The sequence below is a fragment of the Aotus nancymaae genome, unplaced genomic scaffold (assembly GCF_030222135.1).
Source record: "Aotus nancymaae isolate 86718 unplaced genomic scaffold, 86718_ANA_hifiasm-v0.15.2.pri h1tg000108l, whole genome shotgun sequence".
Classification (NCBI taxonomy): domain Eukaryota; kingdom Metazoa; phylum Chordata; class Mammalia; order Primates; family Aotidae; genus Aotus; species Aotus nancymaae.
In genome coordinates this window covers 12693446-12715431 of record NW_026988523.1, presented here as the reverse complement: position 1 = coordinate 12715431, position 21986 = coordinate 12693446, and the positions used below count along the sequence as shown (strand labels likewise).

General features: G+C 39.9%; 1 protein-coding gene and 1 long non-coding RNA gene across 3 annotated transcripts in view; one reads left to right on the top strand and one right to left on the bottom strand.

Moving 5' to 3' along the window:
- The window catches only part of LOC105711734 (uncharacterized), a 93493-nt gene extending 84503 nt beyond the window's left edge, over window positions 1-8990 (bottom strand). Inside the window, exon 1 of the long non-coding RNA XR_010340273.1 lies at window positions 8739-8990. This is a non-coding gene — a long non-coding RNA (uncharacterized LOC105711734). The remainder of the gene's footprint in view (window positions 1-8738) is intronic.
- A 210-nt stretch (window positions 8991-9200) lies between these two features.
- Window positions 9201-21986, top strand: part of ACBD6 (acyl-CoA binding domain containing 6) — a 199516-nt gene continuing 186730 nt past the window's right edge. Inside the window, exons 1-3 of one of the 2 annotated variants that reach the window (XM_012444598.2) lie at window positions 9201-9727; window positions 14932-14996; window positions 18061-18157. In XM_012444598.2, coding sequence (XP_012300021.1) covers window positions 9506-9727; window positions 14932-14996; window positions 18061-18157 — 384 coding nt within the window. In that variant the 5' untranslated portion in view covers window positions 9201-9505. The remainder of the gene's footprint in view (window positions 9728-14931; window positions 14997-18060; window positions 18158-21986) is intronic. The other variant, XM_064370379.1, reaches the window with a different exon arrangement.

Genomic DNA, 21986 nt, shown 5'->3' with positions numbered 1-21986 from the left:
TATTAAACTCTCTGTTGTTTAAAACCACTCCACGTGTGTCCCTGTCGTTTTATCTAATTGGACTTGAGACGAAGAGCCCTGGTGTTCCTCCACTCATTGGAGCCGTATCAGCAGCAAGGTGAGATTGTGCCACTGCACTCCAGCCTGGGTGACAGAGTGAGACCCCATCACAAAATATTTAGCTATGTGTCAACTCTGGAGAGTATAGCAGCAATAAAAACAGAACCAAATCCCTCCCCTCATGAAATTTATATAGATTAGATGTAATAAATGAGTGAAAGATATCATGTATCAGATAGCAACAAACTACTAAAGAAGTAGAATAGAGAGTGTTGGTGGGAGTGGAGTCTCAAGTTTTTAATAGGGTCGTCAAGGAAGTTTTTACTAATGTGACATTTGAGCAAAGATCTGAAAGAGATGAGGGCAAACTGTGGCTATTTGGGGGCAGAGTATTCCAGAAAGAGGGAATAACAAGTGCAAGGGTACTAAAAGAATAATATGTTGGATCGTGCCTGACTTGCGGAAGAGCCACAGCGAGGTTCATGTGGCTGGAGTAGAGTGAAGGAAAGAATAATTTCTTCATCTTGGTGTTCTTAGGAGTTAGCACTGTGTCTGAATTATATCAGGAATTAATATAATTTTAATGCATCTATCAGTATTTTGGTGCTAACATGAAAAAAAGTTATCAAATACCAACATTATTTTTCACAGAATTAGAAAAAACAATCTTAAAATTCATATGGAGCAAAAACAAGAGCCCCAATAGCCAAAGCAATCCTAAGCAAAAAGAACAAACCTGGAAGCATCACATTACCGAACTTCGAATTATACGACAAAACTATGATTACCAAAACAGCATGATACTGGTATAAAAGTCAGCACACAGATCAATGAAACCAGAAATAAACCCAAATACAGGCAGCCAACTGATCTTTGACAAAGCATACAAAAACATCAATTGGGAAATGGACATCCTATTTAATAAATGATGCTGGGGAAACTGGCAAGCCGCATGTAGAAGAATGAAAGTGGATCCCTATCTCATATAAAAATCAACTCAAGATGAATCAAAGACTTAAATATAAAACCTGAAACTATAAAAATTCTAGAAGACAACATTGTAAAAACTCTTCTAGACATCAGCCTTGGCAAAGAATTAATGACTAAGACCCCAAAAGCAAATGCAACAAAAAGAAAAATAAACAAATGGGCCCCAATTGAACTAAAAAGCTTCTGCATAGCAAAAGAAAGAATAATCAGAGTAAATATAGACAACCCACAGAGTAGGAGAAAATATTTGCAAACTATGCATCCCACAAAGGACTAGTGTCACGAGAATCTACAAGGAAATCAAACAAATGAGCAAGGGAAAAAAATCCCTTCAAAACGTGGGCAAAGGACATGCATAGACATTTCTCAGAAGAAGATATACAAATGGCCAAAAACATATGAAAAATGCTCAACATTACTAATCATCAGGGAAATGCAAAATAAAACCACAGTGAGATACTACCTCACTCCTATAAGAATGGCTATTATTAAAAAGTAAAAAAAAAAAAAAAATAGATGTGGCATGGATGTGGGGAAAAGGAAATGCTTATACATTGCTGGTGGAAATGTAAATTAGTACAACCTCTATAGAAAACAGTATGGAGAGTCCTTAAAAAACTAAAAGTTCTACCATTTGATCCAGAAATCCCACTACGGGATGTACCCAAAGGAAAAGAAGTCATCATATGAAAAAGACACCTGCACACACGTTTATAGCAGCGCAATTCACAACTGCAAAGAGGTAAAACCAACCTAAGCGCCCACACAGCAATGAGTAGATAAAGAAAATGTGGTATATATACACGATGGAGTACAAATCAGCCATTGAAAGGAAAAACACAACGTCTTTTGCAGCAACTTGGATGGAGTTGGAGGCCATTATTCTAAGTGAAGTAATTCAGGAGTGGGAAACCAAAAGCTGTATGTTCTCACTTATAAGTGGGAGCTAAGCTTTCAGTACACTAAGAAATACAGAGTGGTAGAATGGAATTTAGAGGCTTAGAAGGGGGAGGGTGGGAATGGAGGTAAATAACTACATATTAGGTACAATGTACACTGCTTGGGTGACAGGTGCACTAAAATCTCAGAAGTCACCACTACATTATTCATCCATGTAACAAAAAAAAATTAGACCTCAAAAGCTATTGATATAAAAATTTTAAGATGTTGTCAGTATTTCACGAAAACCTAAATTGTACTAAATCCAGTCCAGTTACTTTTGTAACAATGAAAATATTTTGTCTGGTTGCCCTGACTTTGACTATGCTATTGAAGGTTATGACTTCAGTTAATTCAGATTTTTAGATCAGTTCAGATGTTATGTTGGAAGTATTTTACAACAATCCCAGATTTTTCTCTTTGCATTTCTTCTGTTGCAATACCTAGAACTGTAGCTTATAATGAATAGAAACACTAGAAAATGCCGCAACATCGTTGGGTAGTACTCTAATAATATGACATTCAGATCTAGCAAGGTTAATAGCACTACTCAACATCACATAAACAAATTGTCAGTTTGAGGACTTATTTTACTTCTAAAACTGATTTCTTAGAACATCACTCATAGCATTTTATTAACTATGCATATCATGTCATCAATATTTATTTTACTTGAAAGAATGACTCATCGTTACCAGAAGATGGGCTGTGAACACCATGCGCAACATGGCCACTATCATGAGCCAGACTGATTAGAGCTTCACTGCTTCTCCCCTGCCTGATCCTTTTTCTGCTCCCTTTAGACTCCATTTGTTAGTGTTTCCTGCCATTGCTTTTGACTTGTTAGCGGGTTTGTTTGAATCAGTGTATGTTGACTGCTAAACTTTAATTCCAGCAGAATTGTAATACTGTCTTTTGACTTCCTCATTTCTTGGCCGATTTTTCTTGGTATTCGAAGAAACATAAACCGTTAAGCAGCTAGGTGCGGTGGCTCACACCTGTAATCCCAGCACTTTGGGAGGCTGAGGTCGACGGATCACTTGAGGTCGGGAGTTGGAGACCAGCCTGACCAACATGGAGAAACCCCCTCTCTACTAAAAATACAAAATTAGCCAGGTGTGGTGGTGCTTGCCATAATCCCAGCTACTCTGGAGGCTGAGGCCCGAGAAATCACTTGAACCTGGGAGATGGAGGTTGTGGTGAGCCAAGATCGTGCCATTGCACTCCAACCTGGGCAACGGAAGCAAAACTCCGTCTTAAAAAAAAAAAAGTTAAGCTTTGAACAACTCAGAAGTAATGGGACCAACCCCTGAGCAGTTGACTACTGTTGAGTGCAAGCCGTGCCAATAACAGAAACAGCTGAATAACATATATTTTGTATGTTACATGTATTATGTACTGTCTTCTTGAAATAAAGGAAGCTAGAGAAAAGAAGCTGTCATTAAGAAAACCATCATAAGAGAAAATACATTTAAAGTACTGAACTTATTTATTGATACTATAAGTTTATTTCTTTTGCTTACAAGATGACTCCCTGTCTGAAGTGGTAGCAACCGCCGCTGCAGACCTCAATCTACTGTACTTATTAAGCAATTCAACTTTTTCTTGTAACGTCATGACTTTTCTCTGCTTCTTGGGAGCACTTACAGCATCACTAGTGGCACTTTATGTACCACAGTGTTATTCAAGGTTTATGGTAGTGCACTCAACACAACTAATAATACACAGGAACCCTGATTGACACACAATTTACTGGAGAGACAACTGCTTTTGCGGAGATGATTAACAACACAAAGTGTTTTAAGTGGATACTCTCTCTTGTTTTTTCTTTTCTTTTTTTTGAAACAGAGTCTTGCTTTGTCACCCAGGCTGAAGTGCAGTAGTGCCGTCTTGGCTCACTGCAACCTCCGCCTCCCAGGTTCAAGCAATTCTCATTCCTCAGCCTCCTGAGTAGCTGGGATTACAGGCATGTACCACCATGCCCAGCTAATTTTTGTATTTTTAGTAGAGACAGGGTTTCACCATGTTGGTCAGGCTGGTCTCGAACTCCTGACCTCAGGTGATCCACCCGCCTCAGTCTCCCAAAGTGCTGGGATTACAGGCGTGAGCCACAGCGCCCAGCCCTTAAGTGGGTACTCTCAAAACACTTGAGCTCACTGCAATAGCAACGAGAGGTGCCAGGAAATTAGTACAGCAGTACAGTATGTATGAGTTACACACAGTTATGATTTAATGTTTGTTTCAGTTTCTCTCGACTGTGAATGGTGCCATCGTCTGTGTTTTTGTGTGTTTTGATAAATTTTAACTTTTTATAATACATTTGTGGGGTGGGCGCAGTGGCTTACACCTGTAATCCCAGCACTTTGGGAGGCTGAGGATCACCTGAGGTCAGGAGTTCAAGCCCAGCCCGACCAACATGGTGAAACCCCGTCTCTACTGAAAATACAAAAATTAGCTGGGTTTGGTGATGGGCACTTGTGATTCCAGCTACTCAGGAGGCTGAGACAGGAGAATCGCTTGAACCCAGGAGGTGGAGGTTGCAGTAAGCTGAGATCATGACATTGCACTCCAGCCTGAGCCATAAGAGCAAGGCTCCATCTCAAAAAAAAAATTATAATACATTTGTTTATATTTTATGGTATTAAATGATAAAATAGATTAGTATCTACATATTTTATGCATTAGGCATGCCTTTTTCTTAATTTTCCAATATTTCTAGGCTATACAGTTTATCTATGTTTTTTAAATTGTCGCAAATCTCCAAAACATTTTCCAATCCAATATGTAGAGAAAAAAACCCACGTATAAGTGTATGCACAGAGTTCAAACTTGTGTTGTTCTGGGTTCAAGTGTACTATTTTTCCCAAGAAATGCCTGAAGGGAAACACTAATGGTAAAAGGTCTATCTCCTCAGTGTCACCAGATAGACTCTTCAAGGAATAAAACCCTCTCAGGTGTCAATGTCCTTCGGGCAGAGATCTCCAGGAACACATCTGTAGTTAACCAAGTTGGAATTATTTCTGGTTGCAGTGAGGAGGAACACACACCTCGAGGAAGCAAAGGCTGCCTTGGTAAGAGGGTGTTAAGAAAGAATTATAGGATTTGGGCTTTGTGGTGATTTGGGGGAGAGTCTAAGGAAGCGGGACTATGCTCTAGATTGGATGCAATTAGAAAGCTGGGCCAGGTCTATGATTATGTCAGCAGGGAAACGTAACCGAGACACACAATATATGTGTCACATCAAAATATGTTACCAGTGGCAAATCCCTACGGGTCTGCAGCAACCTCAATTCTGGCCTCCTCAGAATAAAGTATTCAACTGAGGGGCATAAGGCAGAAGGAGAGACCAAGGCAAGTTTTAGAGCAGGAGTAACAGTTTATTAAAAGCTTTAGAGCAGGAACGAAAAGAAGGAAAGCGTACCTGGAAGAGAGCCAAACAGGCGACTTGAAAGGCAAATATGCAGCTTGATATTTTGACTTGGGTTTTGTTTTGTTTTGTTTTGAGACAGACTCTTGCTCTGTTGCCCAGGCTGGAGAGCAGTAGCAAGATCTTGGCTTGCAACCTCCACCTCCCAGGTTCAAGCAATTCTCGTGCCTCAGCCTCCTGAGTAGCTAATTTTTGTATTTTTTTTTTTTTTTAATTTTCAGTAGAGATAGGGTTTCACCACAGTGGCCAGGCTGGTCTCAAACTCCTGACCTCAAGTGATCCGCCCGTCTTGGCCCCCCCGAGTGGCTGGGATTACAGGCATGAACTACTGTGTACCTGGCCTTGGGGTTTCATACATTGCCTTACTTTCGGGGTCTTGCATTACTTCTTCCCTGATCCTTCCCTTGGGGTGGGCTGTCTGCATGCGCATGCTTGAGTCCACTCATCCAACTCTCCTGAGATCTCACTGGGAAGCTGCTGATCACTAGTTTCAGGTGTTTTCTATCTGGAGACGGCTGGTCCCTGGTGCCAGCTGTGACCAATTATTATTTTAGTGAGACAGTTAACAACCGCTTGACCATCACCTGATGGTTGCCTGACTAGCTACCCACTGTAACAAGATTCCGATCTTGGGCATCTCAATTTTATCTATATAGAGAGAAGAGACTAGCAGGAGAATAAAGTTGTAATTTGTAAAGAAGTAGTAGTTATTTGTTTTGGTCAAGAAAAAGGTGTTGTATTTTGCAGCTGGTAAAGTGACCTTTTTTGTCTGTAGTTAGAAAATCTTAATGAAGTGGTTTTCTTTTATCATTGTGTCATGATTTCAGAGTGATCTTGTCTGAGGTTGCTATTTTGTGAGATTATTTCCATCCAATAGGAGAATAACAAGAACTGGCTGTGAGTGCTGGGCCAGCTTCTGAATTTTAAGGACTCATTCCTTTTTCTTTCTTACATGTTATTTTTATAATAAATTTTTCATTCAAATATAAGATACATACAGAAAAGTACATAAATTATAACAGGAGTTTGAGACCAGCCTGGCCAACATGGTGAAACCCCATCTCTACTAAAAATACAAAAATTAGCCAGGCGTGGTGGCAGGCACCTGTAATCCCAACTACTCGGGAGGCTGAGGCAGGAGAATCGCTTGAACCTGGGAGGTGGAGGTTGCAGTGAGCCGAGATCGCGACATTGCACTCCAGCCTGGGCAACAAAGAGTGAGATTTCGTCTCAACAAAAACAACAACAACAAAACAACAAAGAAACAACATATCCAACTTTTAGAAGTCCCCTTCATGCAGATCACCAACCCTAAGGTCACCCACTCTCCTGACCCTAACACCACAGATTAGTTTTGCCTGATTTTGAACTTTTTATGACTAGAAACATATAGTATATACTTTCTGGAGTATAGGCTTCCTGGATTCAACATGCTGTTTGAGATTCATTCATGTTCTTCTGTGTCACTGTAATTAGTTCATTCTCACTGATGAATAGTATTCCATCATGTAAACACACCACAGTTTATCCATTCTAGTGCTGATGGACATTTGGGAGCTTCCAGTTTGGAGCAATTAGAAATTCATAGTGCTGCTAGGAATGTTTTTGTACATGTTTTGGTGAATGCCAGGTACATATTCCCACTAGGGAGGAGTCGAATTGCTGTATATTTATGTTCAGCTTTAGTAGATAGTGCTAAACATTCTTCCACAGTGGTTGTACCAATTTATGCTTACACCAGCAGTGTAAGAGAACATGGGAAACCATGTTATGTAAACTCTTCCAGAATACAGGAAAAGATGAAAACTTCTAAATGCATCCTACAAGGATTCTATTACTTGATACAAAATTGAGAAAGTATAGGACAAAAGAAAAAATATACGTTAATGACATCTTTAAATGGAGATGTAAAGTTAATAAACTATTAGCAAACTGAACCTACAAATACTTTTTTTAAAAAAACAACCAAACCAGGACCAGAATGGGTTTATTCCAGTAACAGAAGTTATGCTCAAAAACTAGGAGGAATTTTGAATTAATGCATATTAATTTACCAATGTTAGTTACTATATAATTCATTAAATCCCAAATTTATTTTTCGTTAATATAGTTCACTAAAATAAAAACTCTTGTTAATGTAATTCCTTTCGAAGACTAGAGAAAAGCAGATAATCTCCAAAGCTGCCAAAAAAGCAGTTGACAGTTATCAATTCTCACTTTAATAAAAATTCTAGGCCGGGCGCGGTGGCTCATGCCTGTAATCCCAGCACTTTGGGAGGCCGAGGCGGGTGGATCACGAGGTCAAGAGATCCAGACCATACTGGTCAACATGGTGAAACCCTGTCTCTACTAAAAATACAAAAAAATTAGCTGGGCGCGGTGGCGCACGCCTGTAGTCCCAGCTACTTGGGAGGCCGAGGTTGCGGTGAGCCGAGATCGCCGAGATCGCGCCATTGCACTCCAGCCTGGGTAACAAGAGCAAAACTCCGTCTCAAAAAAAAAAAAAAAAAAAAAAAAAAAAAAAAAAAATTATAGAAACAGAAAGATATAAAAGTCCATGCCTCTCTCCTTCAGTCTACTTTTCGAGTTCATTGTCCATTATTACCCCACATGCAGGCTAACTTCTTTTTCCTTGCTCCTCCACTTACTAGCTGTGCAGCCTTTGACAGGTTACTTAACCACTCTGTGCTGATTTCCTATGGGTAAAATAAGAGTACCTACCCTATGTAGTAAGGATCAAGTCCTCAATACACTATTGTTAATCACTTTTTAATGGCCAGAATTTGGTCATTAAACATCCCTTTGACTGGATTATCAGCACTTTGACAGCAGGGACTAACAGTGGAAATTTCTGGAGACTTAAGAATGTTTGTTGAATCCTGATCCAAGCTTTCTCACCTTCCTGCGTTCTCTCACTGCTTCCTCATCCCGTCAAGCCGTCTGTCCACCTCTTGCAAGCCTAACCCCGGTCAATAACCATTCTTTACAACACTTTCTTTGCACTCGTCTTACAGTGCTCATTACATTGTTTTGAGTACTAAATGAATATATAGTGTGCTGTTGTGTTTAACATCTAGGTCATAACCACTCATAATGTTAGAGTTAAAAAAGTTTTGTACGTTCCTCTAGGGCAGAACTGTGACGTATTTCTGGTTTCATTTTATAGCGTCTACAAAGCACACTGGCAAAGGCAGAGCTAGGGATGAGAACTGGGCTAAGAAAGGCGCCCCCCGCACCCCCCACATCCTATTCTCAGAGCCCGGAGAGATGAGGGCTCCAAAGGTGTGGACAGCAAAATATGTAAAGGAGTGATTACACTCACCAGTCACACAGCGGGTCGGGACAGCCCCATCTCGCAGTTTCTCATTATTCAACACAGAACCCAACGCGCCGGCAACAGATGCGTGCGCAAGACTGTTTGGGAGCGTTTGGGCGCTTAATCTGGGGCAGGCGGAACCTTAGTCCTCATCCCTGAGTTTCCCGCGACTCTGCTCTCACCGCTACACCACCACACAGACGACCTCCTTCCCCCACCCCCAGGGACCCATCCCGGTGGCGGGCTCCGGAGTTCGAGACTGCTAATTTCAGCAAAACGATTAACAGATGCCCCAACGGCTGACGGCTCTGCCTCTCCTCCGGTAGGGAAGGGCGTGCGGCGTATCGTCACCCACGCTTCCCAGCCGGCGCAGAGCAGGCCCCACCGAGGCGCGCGCCGCCGGCACGCACGCCGCCCCGCCCCCCCGGCCCGTCGCCACCCGCGCGTTGCGCTCGCCCGCAGCCCCCGCCCTCGACCCCCGTGCCGTTGGAGGGGCCCGAGGCGAGCCGGAGAGCGCCGTTGGCCGTTGGGAAGCCAAAGGAGACCGCGTCGACTGGGCGGAGCGGCAGAGGGTCGGGGAGACTGCCCTAAACGCCCAGGAGTAGAAGTGGACAGGGGGCAGGGTTACGTGAGGGAGCGCGCCGCAACTGAGCTTGGGTCCGACTGGAGCTCGGGGTCGGGACCCAGACTGGTCGGCCAGGTCCCCAAGCCGGCCTCACACCCGAGTCGAGGAGGAGAGACCGGACACAGAGGGACGGAGCGAGCAAGGAGACATGGCTTCATCATTCCTGCCCGCGGGGGCCACTACCGGCGACAGCGGCGGAGAGCTGAGCTCAGGGGACGACTCCGGGGAGGTGGAGTTTCCCTATGGCCCTGAGATCGAGGAGTCCAGTTGCCTGGCCGAGCTGTTTGAGAAGGCTGCCGCGCACCTGCAAGGCCTGATTCAGGTGGCCAGCAGGGAGCAGCTCTTGTACCTGTATGCCAGGTACAAACAGGTAAAGTAGCAGGGAAAGGGTGGACGGGGGAGAATGACACGGGGCCTTCTTCCTCAAAAGCTGATAGCAAACATGTGTGGTTAATAGCTAGGTGTAATGAAACTTGTGTATATGTGTTTTGTTTGTTTTGTTTTTTGACCGTCTCCTCGAGATGAGCATCATCCTTGATGGAAAAAACGTGTTTGCTTTCCTAGGCGTGGTATTTATTTAGCTGGACACTGAATGACAGTTTTTCTGTTTCTTCTTTGACTTATTCAGTGATCTTGCACTTTACCAGCCTCAGAACCTTTACAAAATGAGGATGATAAAATAAGATTTATCAATCATTTACTCTTTCCAAAGGGCGACATGGAAGCAAATATGGTAAAGTTAATAAAAATATATTGAGATCCAAGAAGATAATAGGATTGTAACAAATAATGTGATGCAATACAAAATACAGTATTACAAGTTTTATTGTGATTTTTATAAAATCCTAAGTATCTTTGACTTATGTTTTGGTTGAATATGCCTTCCTTTCTGTTTGATACAATCCTAAAAATTTTAAAGCTATGAACGCCAGATGAAAGAATCCCCTTCTTTTACAGCAAAGGAAACTGAAGGCCATAGAGAGTAGGTAACTTGCGTAGGGTCATACAGATTCATCAGTCAGAACTGGAGTGTATCTCCGGACTCAGTTTAAGGCTATGAACTATGCCTGGAAATAGGGAGATGTATAGACATTTAATTTATAATTCAGAGTGACATTGGCTAGATACCAGAAGGAAAATAATTGCTTTATCATAATCAACATATATTTGTTCATAAGCTTTTATGTGCAAGACACGTGGTTATAATGCCTACAGAGAATGCAGAGAAGCAAAAACATGACACTCATTCTTTTTTTTTTTTTTTTTTTTTTAAAGAGAGTGTGGGTTGCCCAGGCTGGTCTTGAACTCCTAAGCCCAGGTGATCCATCTGCCCAAAGAGCTGGGATTACAGACATAAGCCACTGCACCTGGCTGACACTTAACTTTTTTTTTGTATTAGTAGGGATGGGTTTCGCTATGTTGACCAGGCTGGTCGCAAACTCCTGACCTCAGGTGATCTGCCTCCTAAAGATAACTAATTGACAGCTGTGAAAACTGGAGAGTAATGAAAATTTGTGAATTCATGTTGACTTCATGAGATACTATTTAATACTTTTTTTTTTTTTTTTTTGAGATGGAGTCTTGCTCTGCCACCCAGGCTGGAGTGCAGTGGTGTGATCTTGGCTCACTGCAACCTCTGCCTCCCAGGTTCAAGCGATTCTCCTGCCTCAGCTTCCCGAGTAGCTGGGATTACAGGTGTCTGCCACCTCGCCCAACTAATTTTGGTATTTTTAGTAGAGATGGGGTTTCACCATGTTGGCCATAGTTGACCAGGCTGGACTTAACCTGACCTCAGGTGATCTGCCTACCTTGGCCTCCCAAAGTGCTGGGATTACAGGCATGAGCCACCACACGTTAATAATACTTTATTAAATTTTAACTGTTGTTTCAAGTCTTAAATTTTGTGTGATGAGATGAGAAGTACACAGTACTTCTGCTCCATACAGAATTATGTTGACTATTTTGAGGAAAAGCACTTGTGTAATTTCTGAGTTGCAAAATGAACTATATTTCCATGGAAATCATTTTTACTTAAGAGAACAACTCACAGATAATCATACCTACGCAAATTTGGGTATTTTGCAGGTAGTTTTTTGAAAATGAATGAAATAAGCCTGTTATTTCAAGGAAAACAACTCAAAAGTGTTTGTTGCCAGTAATACACATTTGAGCCTTCAAAGTGAAAATGAGAAATTTGGAAAATCTGTATCTGCCACCATGAGCTTGAAGCTTCCCAGTACTTAAAAACTTTTTTTGATGAGATAAGTGGTGACAGTCATGAATGTGAACGTTTGCTATTATATCATGAAATGTGTCAACATTTGAAAAGTCTGTGTAACTCAGTAAACCATATTTTCTAAATATTTCATGGATTGATGTTACAAATTATGTGTTGGTAAAAGATGCCTTTCAAAGTGCAAGTCAGACCAATGGATTTCAGTGTTAACAGTATGAAAAATTCATTGATATGAGTTCAGATTCCTCATTGCAACTGACCTTAAAGAAGCAACCATCTGTTAGGTTTTGGCATAGTATCAAAGAAGAATATCTACAATTATCTGAAAATGCTGCTAAAATACTTCTCTTTTCTGACAACATATCTGTGTGAAGCCGAATTTTCTTCATACACTTCAACCAAAACAACATATTGCAGTAGATTGGATGCAGCAGTAGATATGCAAATGCAACTGGCTTCTACTAAGCCAGACATTGAGGAAATTAAAAAATGTAAAACGGTGCTACTTTTCTCACTAATTGTTTCTAGACTATATGGTTATTTTGCATGAAATGTTATTTATGTTAACATCTAATGGGTTTATTATTTTTAAATGAACTAATACACCTTTTTAAAAAGGCTCAGGTTTAATTTCTAATATGGTAAATATTGATAGCTACAACCCATGTAAATGATGGCTCTTTAGGATCCTTAATTTCTGAGAATATAAAGGGATTACAAGACTAAAAAATTTGAAAACTACTTCCCTAAGTTCAATTTTCATGGTCAGAGGTAGCTTACCTTCACCACATGTATATTCTATCCAGAGCAAAGGGAAAGAGGAAGACAAGCTCCTTTTCTTTTTAAGGAAGATGTTTTTATCACTCTTATACACATCCAGTCCCCAGAACCCAGGCAGAAGTTGGATGGCCATGTGTAATGTTTAGCTGGATGATCCTGTGTCCAGCTGAGACTTCTGTTATAGGAGAAATGGAGAAGAACTATTGGCATTTGTTTCTACCACTGGGTGGTGTCTGGATAAAAAATAAAAACAGTTATAACTGCTATTTTTATGATGTCTTAAGGTTTGTATAATTTATCTCATTTCATATTTCTTTTTTCTTTTTTTCTTTTTTTCTTTTTTGAGATGGAGTCTCACTCTGGTTGCCCAGGCTGGAGTGCAATGGCATGATCTTGGCTCACTGCAACCTCCGCCTCCCAGGTTCAAGTGATTCTCCTGCCTCAGCCTCCAAAGTAGCTGGGATTACAGGCATGCACCACCATGCCCAGCTAATTTTTTTGTATTTTTAGTAGAGAGGGGGTTTCACTATGTTGGCCAGGCTGGTCTCAAACTCCTGACCTCAGGTGATCCACCCACCTCAGTCTCCCAAAGTGCTGGGATTACAGGCTAACAATCTGGTAGTTAATGTGATTTTAGACGGTGCAGAATGGAAGCCCAGACTCTATTTAGGATTTAAGGCAGAATGATGTATTAAAGGAATATTGAACTTTGGAGTCAAACACTCTTGGATTTAAATCCAGACTACTGATTCAGGATTTATTAATGTGTGAACTGAGACAACCCTCCTGAGCTTCTCTATCCTCATTTATAAAATGAGTTTGTAATGGCATACCTAGCAGGATTATTTTTTGGCTCATTCAAGATAAAATACGTAAAGCGTTTGGTCCATGGTGATTCTTCAAGAAATGTGGCTCCTTCTGTCTCACCCTTTGTTTTCTCCATTCCATGGTAACAGGGCTACTCCTATGTAAGTATACATTTTAATAACAGCAGAGGGCCATGTATTAATCGCTAAGCAAACGATAGAGGTGGTAATTGATAGGAATTCAGAGGTAGATGAGATCATTGTAGACCGAAAGTGTTCTTAGAATCTGAAATTTGAGTAGAACTGGAAGGATGCACATCTTGCTTGAAAAGCTGAGGAAGGGGCTGGGTCTCCCAAAGTGCTGGGATTACAAGGGGGTGCAGTGGCTCACGCTTGTAATCCCAGCACTTTGGGAGGCCAAGGCGGCGGGATCACTTGAGGTCATGAGTTTGAGACCAGCCTGAGCAACATGGAGAAACCCCCGTCTCTACTAAAAAGTACAAAAAGTTAGTCAAGCGTGGTGACGTGTGCCTGTAATCCCAGCTACTTGGGAGGCTGAGGCAGGAGAATTGCTTGAACCTGGGAGGCGAGGTTTCGGTGAGCTGAGATCATGCCATTGCACTCTAGCCTGGGCATCAAGAGCGAAACTCCGTCTCAAAAAAAAAAAAAAGAAAAAAGAAAAGCTGAGGAAGGAAGAAAAGGCATTTCAGGTGAGTGGAGTAACAAGTAAAACCCTGAGCTAGGAATCCCTAAGGCAGTGAGTAGATCATTCTGGTTAGATGAAGGCGTCAGTTAGATTTTAGCAGAATTCAAGTGTGTAAAAATAATGGGCGACAGTGGGAAAATCCCTGAGAAGTAGATAGGTGCTGTGGATGAGTTAAGAACAGTTACAGGCTCTGTTCTAATAGAAAGATGAGACTTTACAGAAACCTTTCTAACACATGGTACAGAAAGTGAAAAGTACCATAAAAGATATATAGAGTAAATGTTGTAAGAGTTCATGAAGAAGGAAGATTACTTCTGGCAGTGGGAACTGGGGGCTGTATAGTGAATTCTGCACTTGTTTGAATTTCACTTACGCTTATTCTCAATGAAAACTATACAGTTTAACTACAAATGTCATGTGAGGATTAAAATTAATTAAGTATTGACCACAAACGAGATAAGATTATTGTAGAAAAATAGAATTCTATTGTTGAAAACCCCTGAAATTTTTTTGCATGGCTTTTGGCATCCAAATTTATATTGATGAGTTCTCATAATAGGGCACTTTAAAAGTAGTACACTTATTTCCTGGAATTTTGGAGAGAGAAAATGCTAATAGAGTTACAAGAATCAGCATGAAGAAATTATATTATGAATTCTGATAAACAGCCCTGAAGCTTATTAATTGCATGTTAAAACATTCTTTTACTTTATAAATGATAAGAAAGAGTATATAATCTATATTGATAACTTGTCTTACGCATAATTAGTCTTGGAAATGTAACCATTTATCACAGTTCTTCTCTATTACAGTATTAGATAATAGTTGTTTTATGCAGTAAACCAAAGTAGCCTGTATGTAAAGTTTGATTCTGGTTGGGTTTTTTTTTGTTTGCTTTTGCAAAGAATGTTAAATTTTGCTATTCTATATAGATGCAAATATTTTCCAAGCTGTAGTTACTAAATATACATAATACATTTGAAAAGGAAAAGTTTCCCAGACATTTCTTTGAAAAATAAGTTCTTGATTTTCCCTCCCTCATTTAGGTCAAAGTTGGAAATTGCAATACTCCTAAACCAAGCTTCTTTGATTTTGAAGGAAAGCAAAAATGGTAAGAAATTCTTGGAATCTTTAATGAGGTTGTTGGAAATGGTTTAGGTGTTGAGGAATTAGAAAGCAGTGAGCTGATTAAAGAATTATTTTTATATTAATCTCTCTCTGCTGTAGACTGTACTAATGACAGGTAATTGGGAGAGAGATTAAAGAAATCTACTTTTAGCTAAGTCTCCTGAAGGATTCTTATGCTCACATGTTGGAATATAAGCGGTTCACAACAGACCTACAGACATGCCTTACATTTTAATACATGAGAGAGTAACTGTGAGAGCTCTTGCTTGAGATTTTTCCTTTCCTATCATTCAGCTGCTAATGGATCACCACTTCTCCCCACCGGAGGGATCTTTGGAAGAAGTCCAGAACGATAGGAAGGGCAGAAGAGCAGGATAAATCCCCATTTTTTACCGTTCTCTCCTGTCTCAATTTTATCTCCTTGTCTCTTGCTACTCTTGTGTTCGTTGTCCCACCCATGCCACGGTAAATAAGTGCATACAGTACTCTTGGGAAGAAGGGGGAAAAACTCAGTGAGAAACCAAAACTAGATATTAACTTCGCTTTTTCTTTGAATACTTAAAAAAAAGATTAATCTTCTGCAAACTTTTTAAACTTACAATTCAGAAATTTCCTCTTGTCATTTATGAGACCTTATCTTCTCTTACCTTGTCTAAGTGAAAAAAGAGAAATTGCATACAACTGGGAATCTTAGTTATAGAAGGGAAGGCTTTGGAGCATGGAATTCTGGAATTAAAAGAAGGTTAGAAGGTAGAGTTAAAAAAGAAAAAAGATAAAATATGGTTACGGAGAGAGGAAGTGCTAAAATATGGGTTCTGACCTTACATTCTAGAACAGTCCCACATGAAATCTGGTCCCCTTGATAAATTTCCTGGCTGCCAACAGTTTGTTACCCAAATGTAAGGAGATACAGGGCTTGAACCCATATATAAATCACTTATGTCACTAACCATACTGTTTGATTCAGCTGATATATTTTTGTATAGGACAGTCTCAGTGCAGGGAGCAGTGCATTGATTGTATTCTTGCACAAGTTTTTTGATTGATGATAACCAGCAGTTCTCTGGCATTTTATTACTATTCTAAAGAATACCTGATGTTAACTTTTACTGTGAGTTTTTTCTTATAATTTATGAAATTTTATGGCTTCATTTTTTTTCTATACTTTGCCTGTTTCTCCATTGTTTTTAGCAATTAAGAACATTAGATTTTATAGCCATCATAATAATAGTTTAGGCAAGAACATCAACAAATGCTAAAACGGTAGATGACAAAATACTGGGGAAAAACTGTTGAGGAAAACCGTTGTTAAAATGCTAGGTGAAAAACTACTGGGGAGCAAAACTGTAGGTTACAGGCTGACCTACAGTTTACTTTTTAATTATGAGGGAGAAACCTGACAGATACTGCCTTTACCAAGCCATGAATCTTATTGATGATGGGACAGACTGACCGATGCATCAGATTACAGTGCATCAGACCAGTGAGGTGCATTGTAAAGGGCATGTCACCTGTATATGGCTCTGCTGAAATAATTTAACCTGGTTCTAATTATGATTAATCATTTTTGGCAAGAACACTATGTAGATGGGGAAACAATTAGACAAATTCAAATTGAGGGATATTTTATAAAACAGCTGGACTCTTAATACCAACAATATGGAAGACAAAAAAGCTAAGGATACATGAAACTCAGTGTTGTGTGTGGATCTTGATTGGTTCCTGGTGTGGGAGAAGAAAGCCATAAAGGACATTATTGGGACAATCAGGAAAATCTGAATGTATAGCCTTTATAATAGTATTGATGATAAATTTCCTGGAGTTTGTATAAGCTGATCTATTTAGGGATGAAGTGTTATGATGCATATAAGTAACTTGCAAGGAATTCAGTGAAAATAAATTTAGAAGACCTTATAAAAATGTATTCATTATAGAAGCAGGAAGGTAATGAAAAAAATGTGGGACTGAGTTCTGTTTGACAGTGAATCAAGGAAATAGAGAAACCCTGGTTGGAATTAGAAATAATTGGCAGGGAAAAACCAAGAAGGAGGCCTGTCCTAGCAGCCTGCAGGAAAAAAGAAAAAAAGGGTGACCCAAAAGGGAGCTCATGACTAAAATGTCGCTTTTGACATTTATACTGTAGGAAGTCCCTAACTTACTAATTAGTATTCTTTTGTTGTTGTTGTTGTTTTGAGACAGAGTCTTACTCTGTTGCCCAAGCTGGAGTGCAGTGGTGCCATCTCAGCTTACTGCATCCTCCGCCTCCCAGGTTCAAGCAGTTCTTCTGCCTCAGCCTCCAGAGTAGCTGCACTACAGGTGTGCACCACCATGCCCAGCTAATTTTTGTATTTTTAGTAGAGACGGGGTTTCACCATGTTGACCAGGCTGGTCTCGAACTCCTTATTTCAGGTGATCCACCCACCTCAGCTTCCCAAAGTGCTGGGATTACAGGTGTGGGTCATTCCTTACTTTTGAAGTCCCAGACTAAGTCCTCAGGATCAGTTGATTGTAGCTTATAGATGAGATAACAGCAGAAAGGGAAGGTGGATTTCTTGTATCTTAAGTAAGAAGTTTGATCCATTTTCCTCAGGAATATGTTTTTTATGTGATATCTAGTTTCTATACGAACAAAATGCCATAACCACAGTTAATTTATGAGAAGAGAACAATCTCTATTAGCCTGTAGACCATACATTCTCAATAGGTGTGAAAATTGGTTTGAGGGAGTGACAAAATCTTAGATTACAGTGGTTTGTAGTCTTTCAAAATTTAATAGATATGCAGTGTATCTGTGTTATTAAAATTTCATAGGGGAGGGCTATTAGGAAAAAAAAAAATGAAAAGGCTTCTTAGGTAGGGCAATAAAGTCCGTATAGCTCCAGACCAATGTACATGCAGAAAGACAGAACTCCTCTATCCAATAGCTTATTATCTCTATATCCCAAGACCCTTGAAATGTGCATACAATTTTTTTAATAATAAGAAAAATGCTGTTTGTGTTATTTGCATAGTTAATGACAGTCCATTTTGGATATTCCGTATTGTAGGGAAGCATGGAAAGCACTTGGTGATTCAAGCCCCAGCCAAGCAATGCAGGAATACATCGCAGTAGTTAGAAAACTAGATCCAGGTTGGAATCCTCAGGTAAGACTTAATTATTGTAAATAATACTTTCCAAAAACTTATGATCTTTCTTTGACGTAAATGTTTAAACCTAAGCTTAGTTTTAAGTAACATGCTTTAAGTTTTACTTTCTTGAAAGTATATAAGGTTATTGTAATATTTATCTAATAGAATAATTGCTGGCTGGGTGTGGTGGTTCGCACCTGTAATCCCAGCACTTTGGGAGGCCAAGCCGGGTGGATCACCTGAGGTAAGAGTTCAAGACCAACCAGGTCGACATGGCGAAACCTTGTCTCTACTAAAAATACAAACATTAGCCAGATGTGATGGTATACACCTGTCATCCCAGCTACTCGTGAAGCTGAGGCAAGAGACTCTCTTAAACCTGGGAGGCTGAGGCTGCAGTGAGCCAAGATCAGACCACTGCACTCCAGCCTAGACAACAGTGTGAGACTCCATCTCAGAAAAATTAAAAACATTAATAATAATTATTTAAATAGTAACATAACCAGCTACTGATGCTGAGAACTTTTCTGAGTTGCAGAGTTTTTGAAAGCATAAAAATTTGAATTATGTAAGAATTGGAAAAAGTTTAACTTGAGATTATCATTATGCTGGAAAAAAGAAAGTTACTCTTGGATTTCTTTTTTATGATCACCTTCTATGCAAGGACAAAATGCTGCTTATTAGGGATAAAAGATGAAGAAGACATGATTTCTGCCATTATGTAGTTTAAAGTAATAGAGAAGATAAAACATATCAAAAATATATCTTTAATACTATAAAACAATAATAATGTAAATGCTAGGGAATCCAGCAGGAAAAGAGATTGCTTTGGACTTTGGAAGCACTGGATGTTGTTCACTTAAATGTACCCTGTTTTTCTGATACACTTATTGGAGAACATCTAGAAAGAATTTAATAAAGGAGGGGTTACTATTTAAGAATATTGTTAAATGATTAACAGGTATTTCAGTGAGATAGAGGCTGCATTGTACCATGTAAAAAATGCAAATTGAATTTTTTCAATAAAAATAGGCCAGGCCAGGCATGGTGGCTCATGCCTGTAATCCCAGCACTTTGGGAGGCTGAGGTGGGTGGATCACGAGACCATCCTGGCCAACATGGTGAAACCCTGTCTCTCCTAAAATACAAAAATTAGCTGGGTGTGGTGGTGCACGCCTGTAGTCCCAGCTACTCAGGAGGCTGAGACAGGAGAATCACTTGAATCCAGGAGGCAGAGATTACAGTGAGCTGAGATCGCACCACAGCGCTCCATCCTGGGCAACAGAGCGAGACTCTTTCCCCCAAAAAAAAAAATTTAGGCCAAACATTTTAGCAGTTAATGAAGTTAGCAAGTTTTAATGTTTTTGTAATAATTACATAATTGCATGGGTACATAGTTGTTACCGGTATGAAGAAATTGTTCCATTAATCGTGGAATCTTAAAAATCTCAGACTTGTTAGGAACTTTAAAAGATTATACGTTGTGACATTATAAATGTATCTAAAGAGTACAAAGTGGGAGAGATAACCAACTTTGGATATCTTTAATGATATGACTGCCTTTTAGAAGTCCTTGAAAAATTTCCTTTTTTTTGGTAACAGGGTCTCCCTACTCTATTACCCAGACTGGAGCACAGTGGCGGGATCTTTGCTTACTGTTTTCTCTACCTCCCAGGTTCAAGTGATTCTCCCACTTTAACCTTTGGGACTACAGGTGCACATCACTACACCTGGCTAATTTTTGTATTTTGTGTGTATGTGTGTGTGTGTGTGTGTATACATACACACACAAACTATATATATACAAAAATACAAAAATGGCTAATTTTTTTTTGTGTGTACACACACACACACACACACACACACACACACACACACACACACACACACACATATACACACATATTTTTAAGTAGAGAAAGGGTTTTGGCGTGTTAGCCAGGCTGGTCTTGAACTCCTGACCTCACATAATCCACCTGCCTCATCCTCCCAAAGTGCTGGGATTATAGGTGTGAGAAATTTCCTTATGTGTCTGATGTGCGTGAGTGTTCATTTTCAGAAATTTTCTATTATCTTTTATAAGACACCAAATATACATACAAGTATATATCTCAAGGTTCTGAGGGCTTAAAATCTGAAAATCAGTGGTCAAAACAGGTGCCCCCTGAGCTGAACTCAGCCTGAACATTTGTGGCACAATGTTTAAAAATGAAACAAAACTCGAATTTGAGTGCCTTTAGGCAGAGTATTTTTCAGGTCCACTCATCGTGGTCTCATTCTTCCCTACCCTATTGCTGATACTTAGCCTATGAAGGCATTTGAGTTTATAAATTCTGATAAATGACAGACTTTATGATTTTTTACCTTAAGTACTTTAATAAAATTTTGCTATTACTCTTAAAAATGTTTGCAGGCTGGGCGTGGTGGCTCATGCGTGTAATCCCGGCACTTTGGGAGACCCAGGTGGGTAGATCACCTGAGGTCAGGAGTTTGAGTCAGCCTGACCAACATGGTGAAATCTCATCTCTACTAAAAAATGCAAAAATTAGCTGGGCATGGTGGCAGGTGCTTGTAGTCTCAGCTACTTGGGAGGCTGAACTAGGAGAATCGCTTGAACCCAGGAGGCGGAGGTTGCAGTGGGCGGAGGTTGCGGTGAGCTGAGGTCACGCCATTGCACTCCAGCACTCAAGCCTGGACGTTAGAGCAAGACTCCATCTCAAAAAAAAAAAAATAAAACTTGCAGATTCCATGCAGTTAAGTAGTTCTTCTTTACAGAAATCCAAACAGGTGTTAAGGATGTTTTTTAAAAATGTCTAAATCTCACCTATTGAACATAATATACTTGATTGAGTAAACCAAGCAGAACCAAAGGTACTTTCATATTCTTTAATGAATTATTTAATACATTAAATAATAAACTTTAAAAAATTAATACATTATTTAATACATTAACATTAAAAGAATACATAACATACTGTTCTAAAAGTATTTTAACATTGGAATCTAGTTGAAGGAGGAATTTTATGTTTTATTTACATTTTAACTTTTAGTTTAAACACTGAGCCGATCCCCTTTGACTCATAGCTTTTTTTTGTCTTTACTTTTAGACTGTTAAGAGGCAGATCATAGACTCCATGTCAGAAGAGATGTGGCATTTAGTTCATTATCTTTTAGGTTAAATAATACTTTTCTTTTGATATTCTTAAAAAAAAAATAAGAACACTCATTCTGAATGTGCTGAGTTTTTTTTTTTTTTTTTTTTTTCTGAGATGAAGTCTCTCTCTATTACCCAGGCTGGAGTACAGTGGCACAATCTTGGCTCACTGCAACCTCCACCTCCCAGATTCAAGGATTTCTCCAGCCTCAGCTTCCTGAGCAGCTGGGATTACAGTCATGAGCCACCACACCCGGCCTGAATGTGCTGAGTTCTTTTCATGTATTGTTCTTTGATATCATCACAAAAAGTCTTCTCAGTTAGAAAGTATTATAATATGTATTTTTAAAATGAGGAAATTCAGGCTCAGAGAGATTTAGTAACTTGCCTGAAATTAGCCAGCGAAGGTAAGTGGTGACTCACTCCTTTAATTCCAACACTTTGGGAGGCTGAGGCAGGAGGATCACTTGAGGCCAGGAATTTGAGAGCCCCCGGGCAACAAAGCAAGACCCTATCTCTGTTTAAAACAAACAAACAAAATTAGCTGGACACAGTGTTGTGCACCTGTAGTCTCAGCTACCTGGGAGGCTGAGATGGGAGGATCCATTGAGCCCAGGAGTTCAAGGTTGCAGTCAGCTGTGGTTGCACCACTGCACTCCAGCCTAGGTGACAGAGCAAGACCCCATCTCA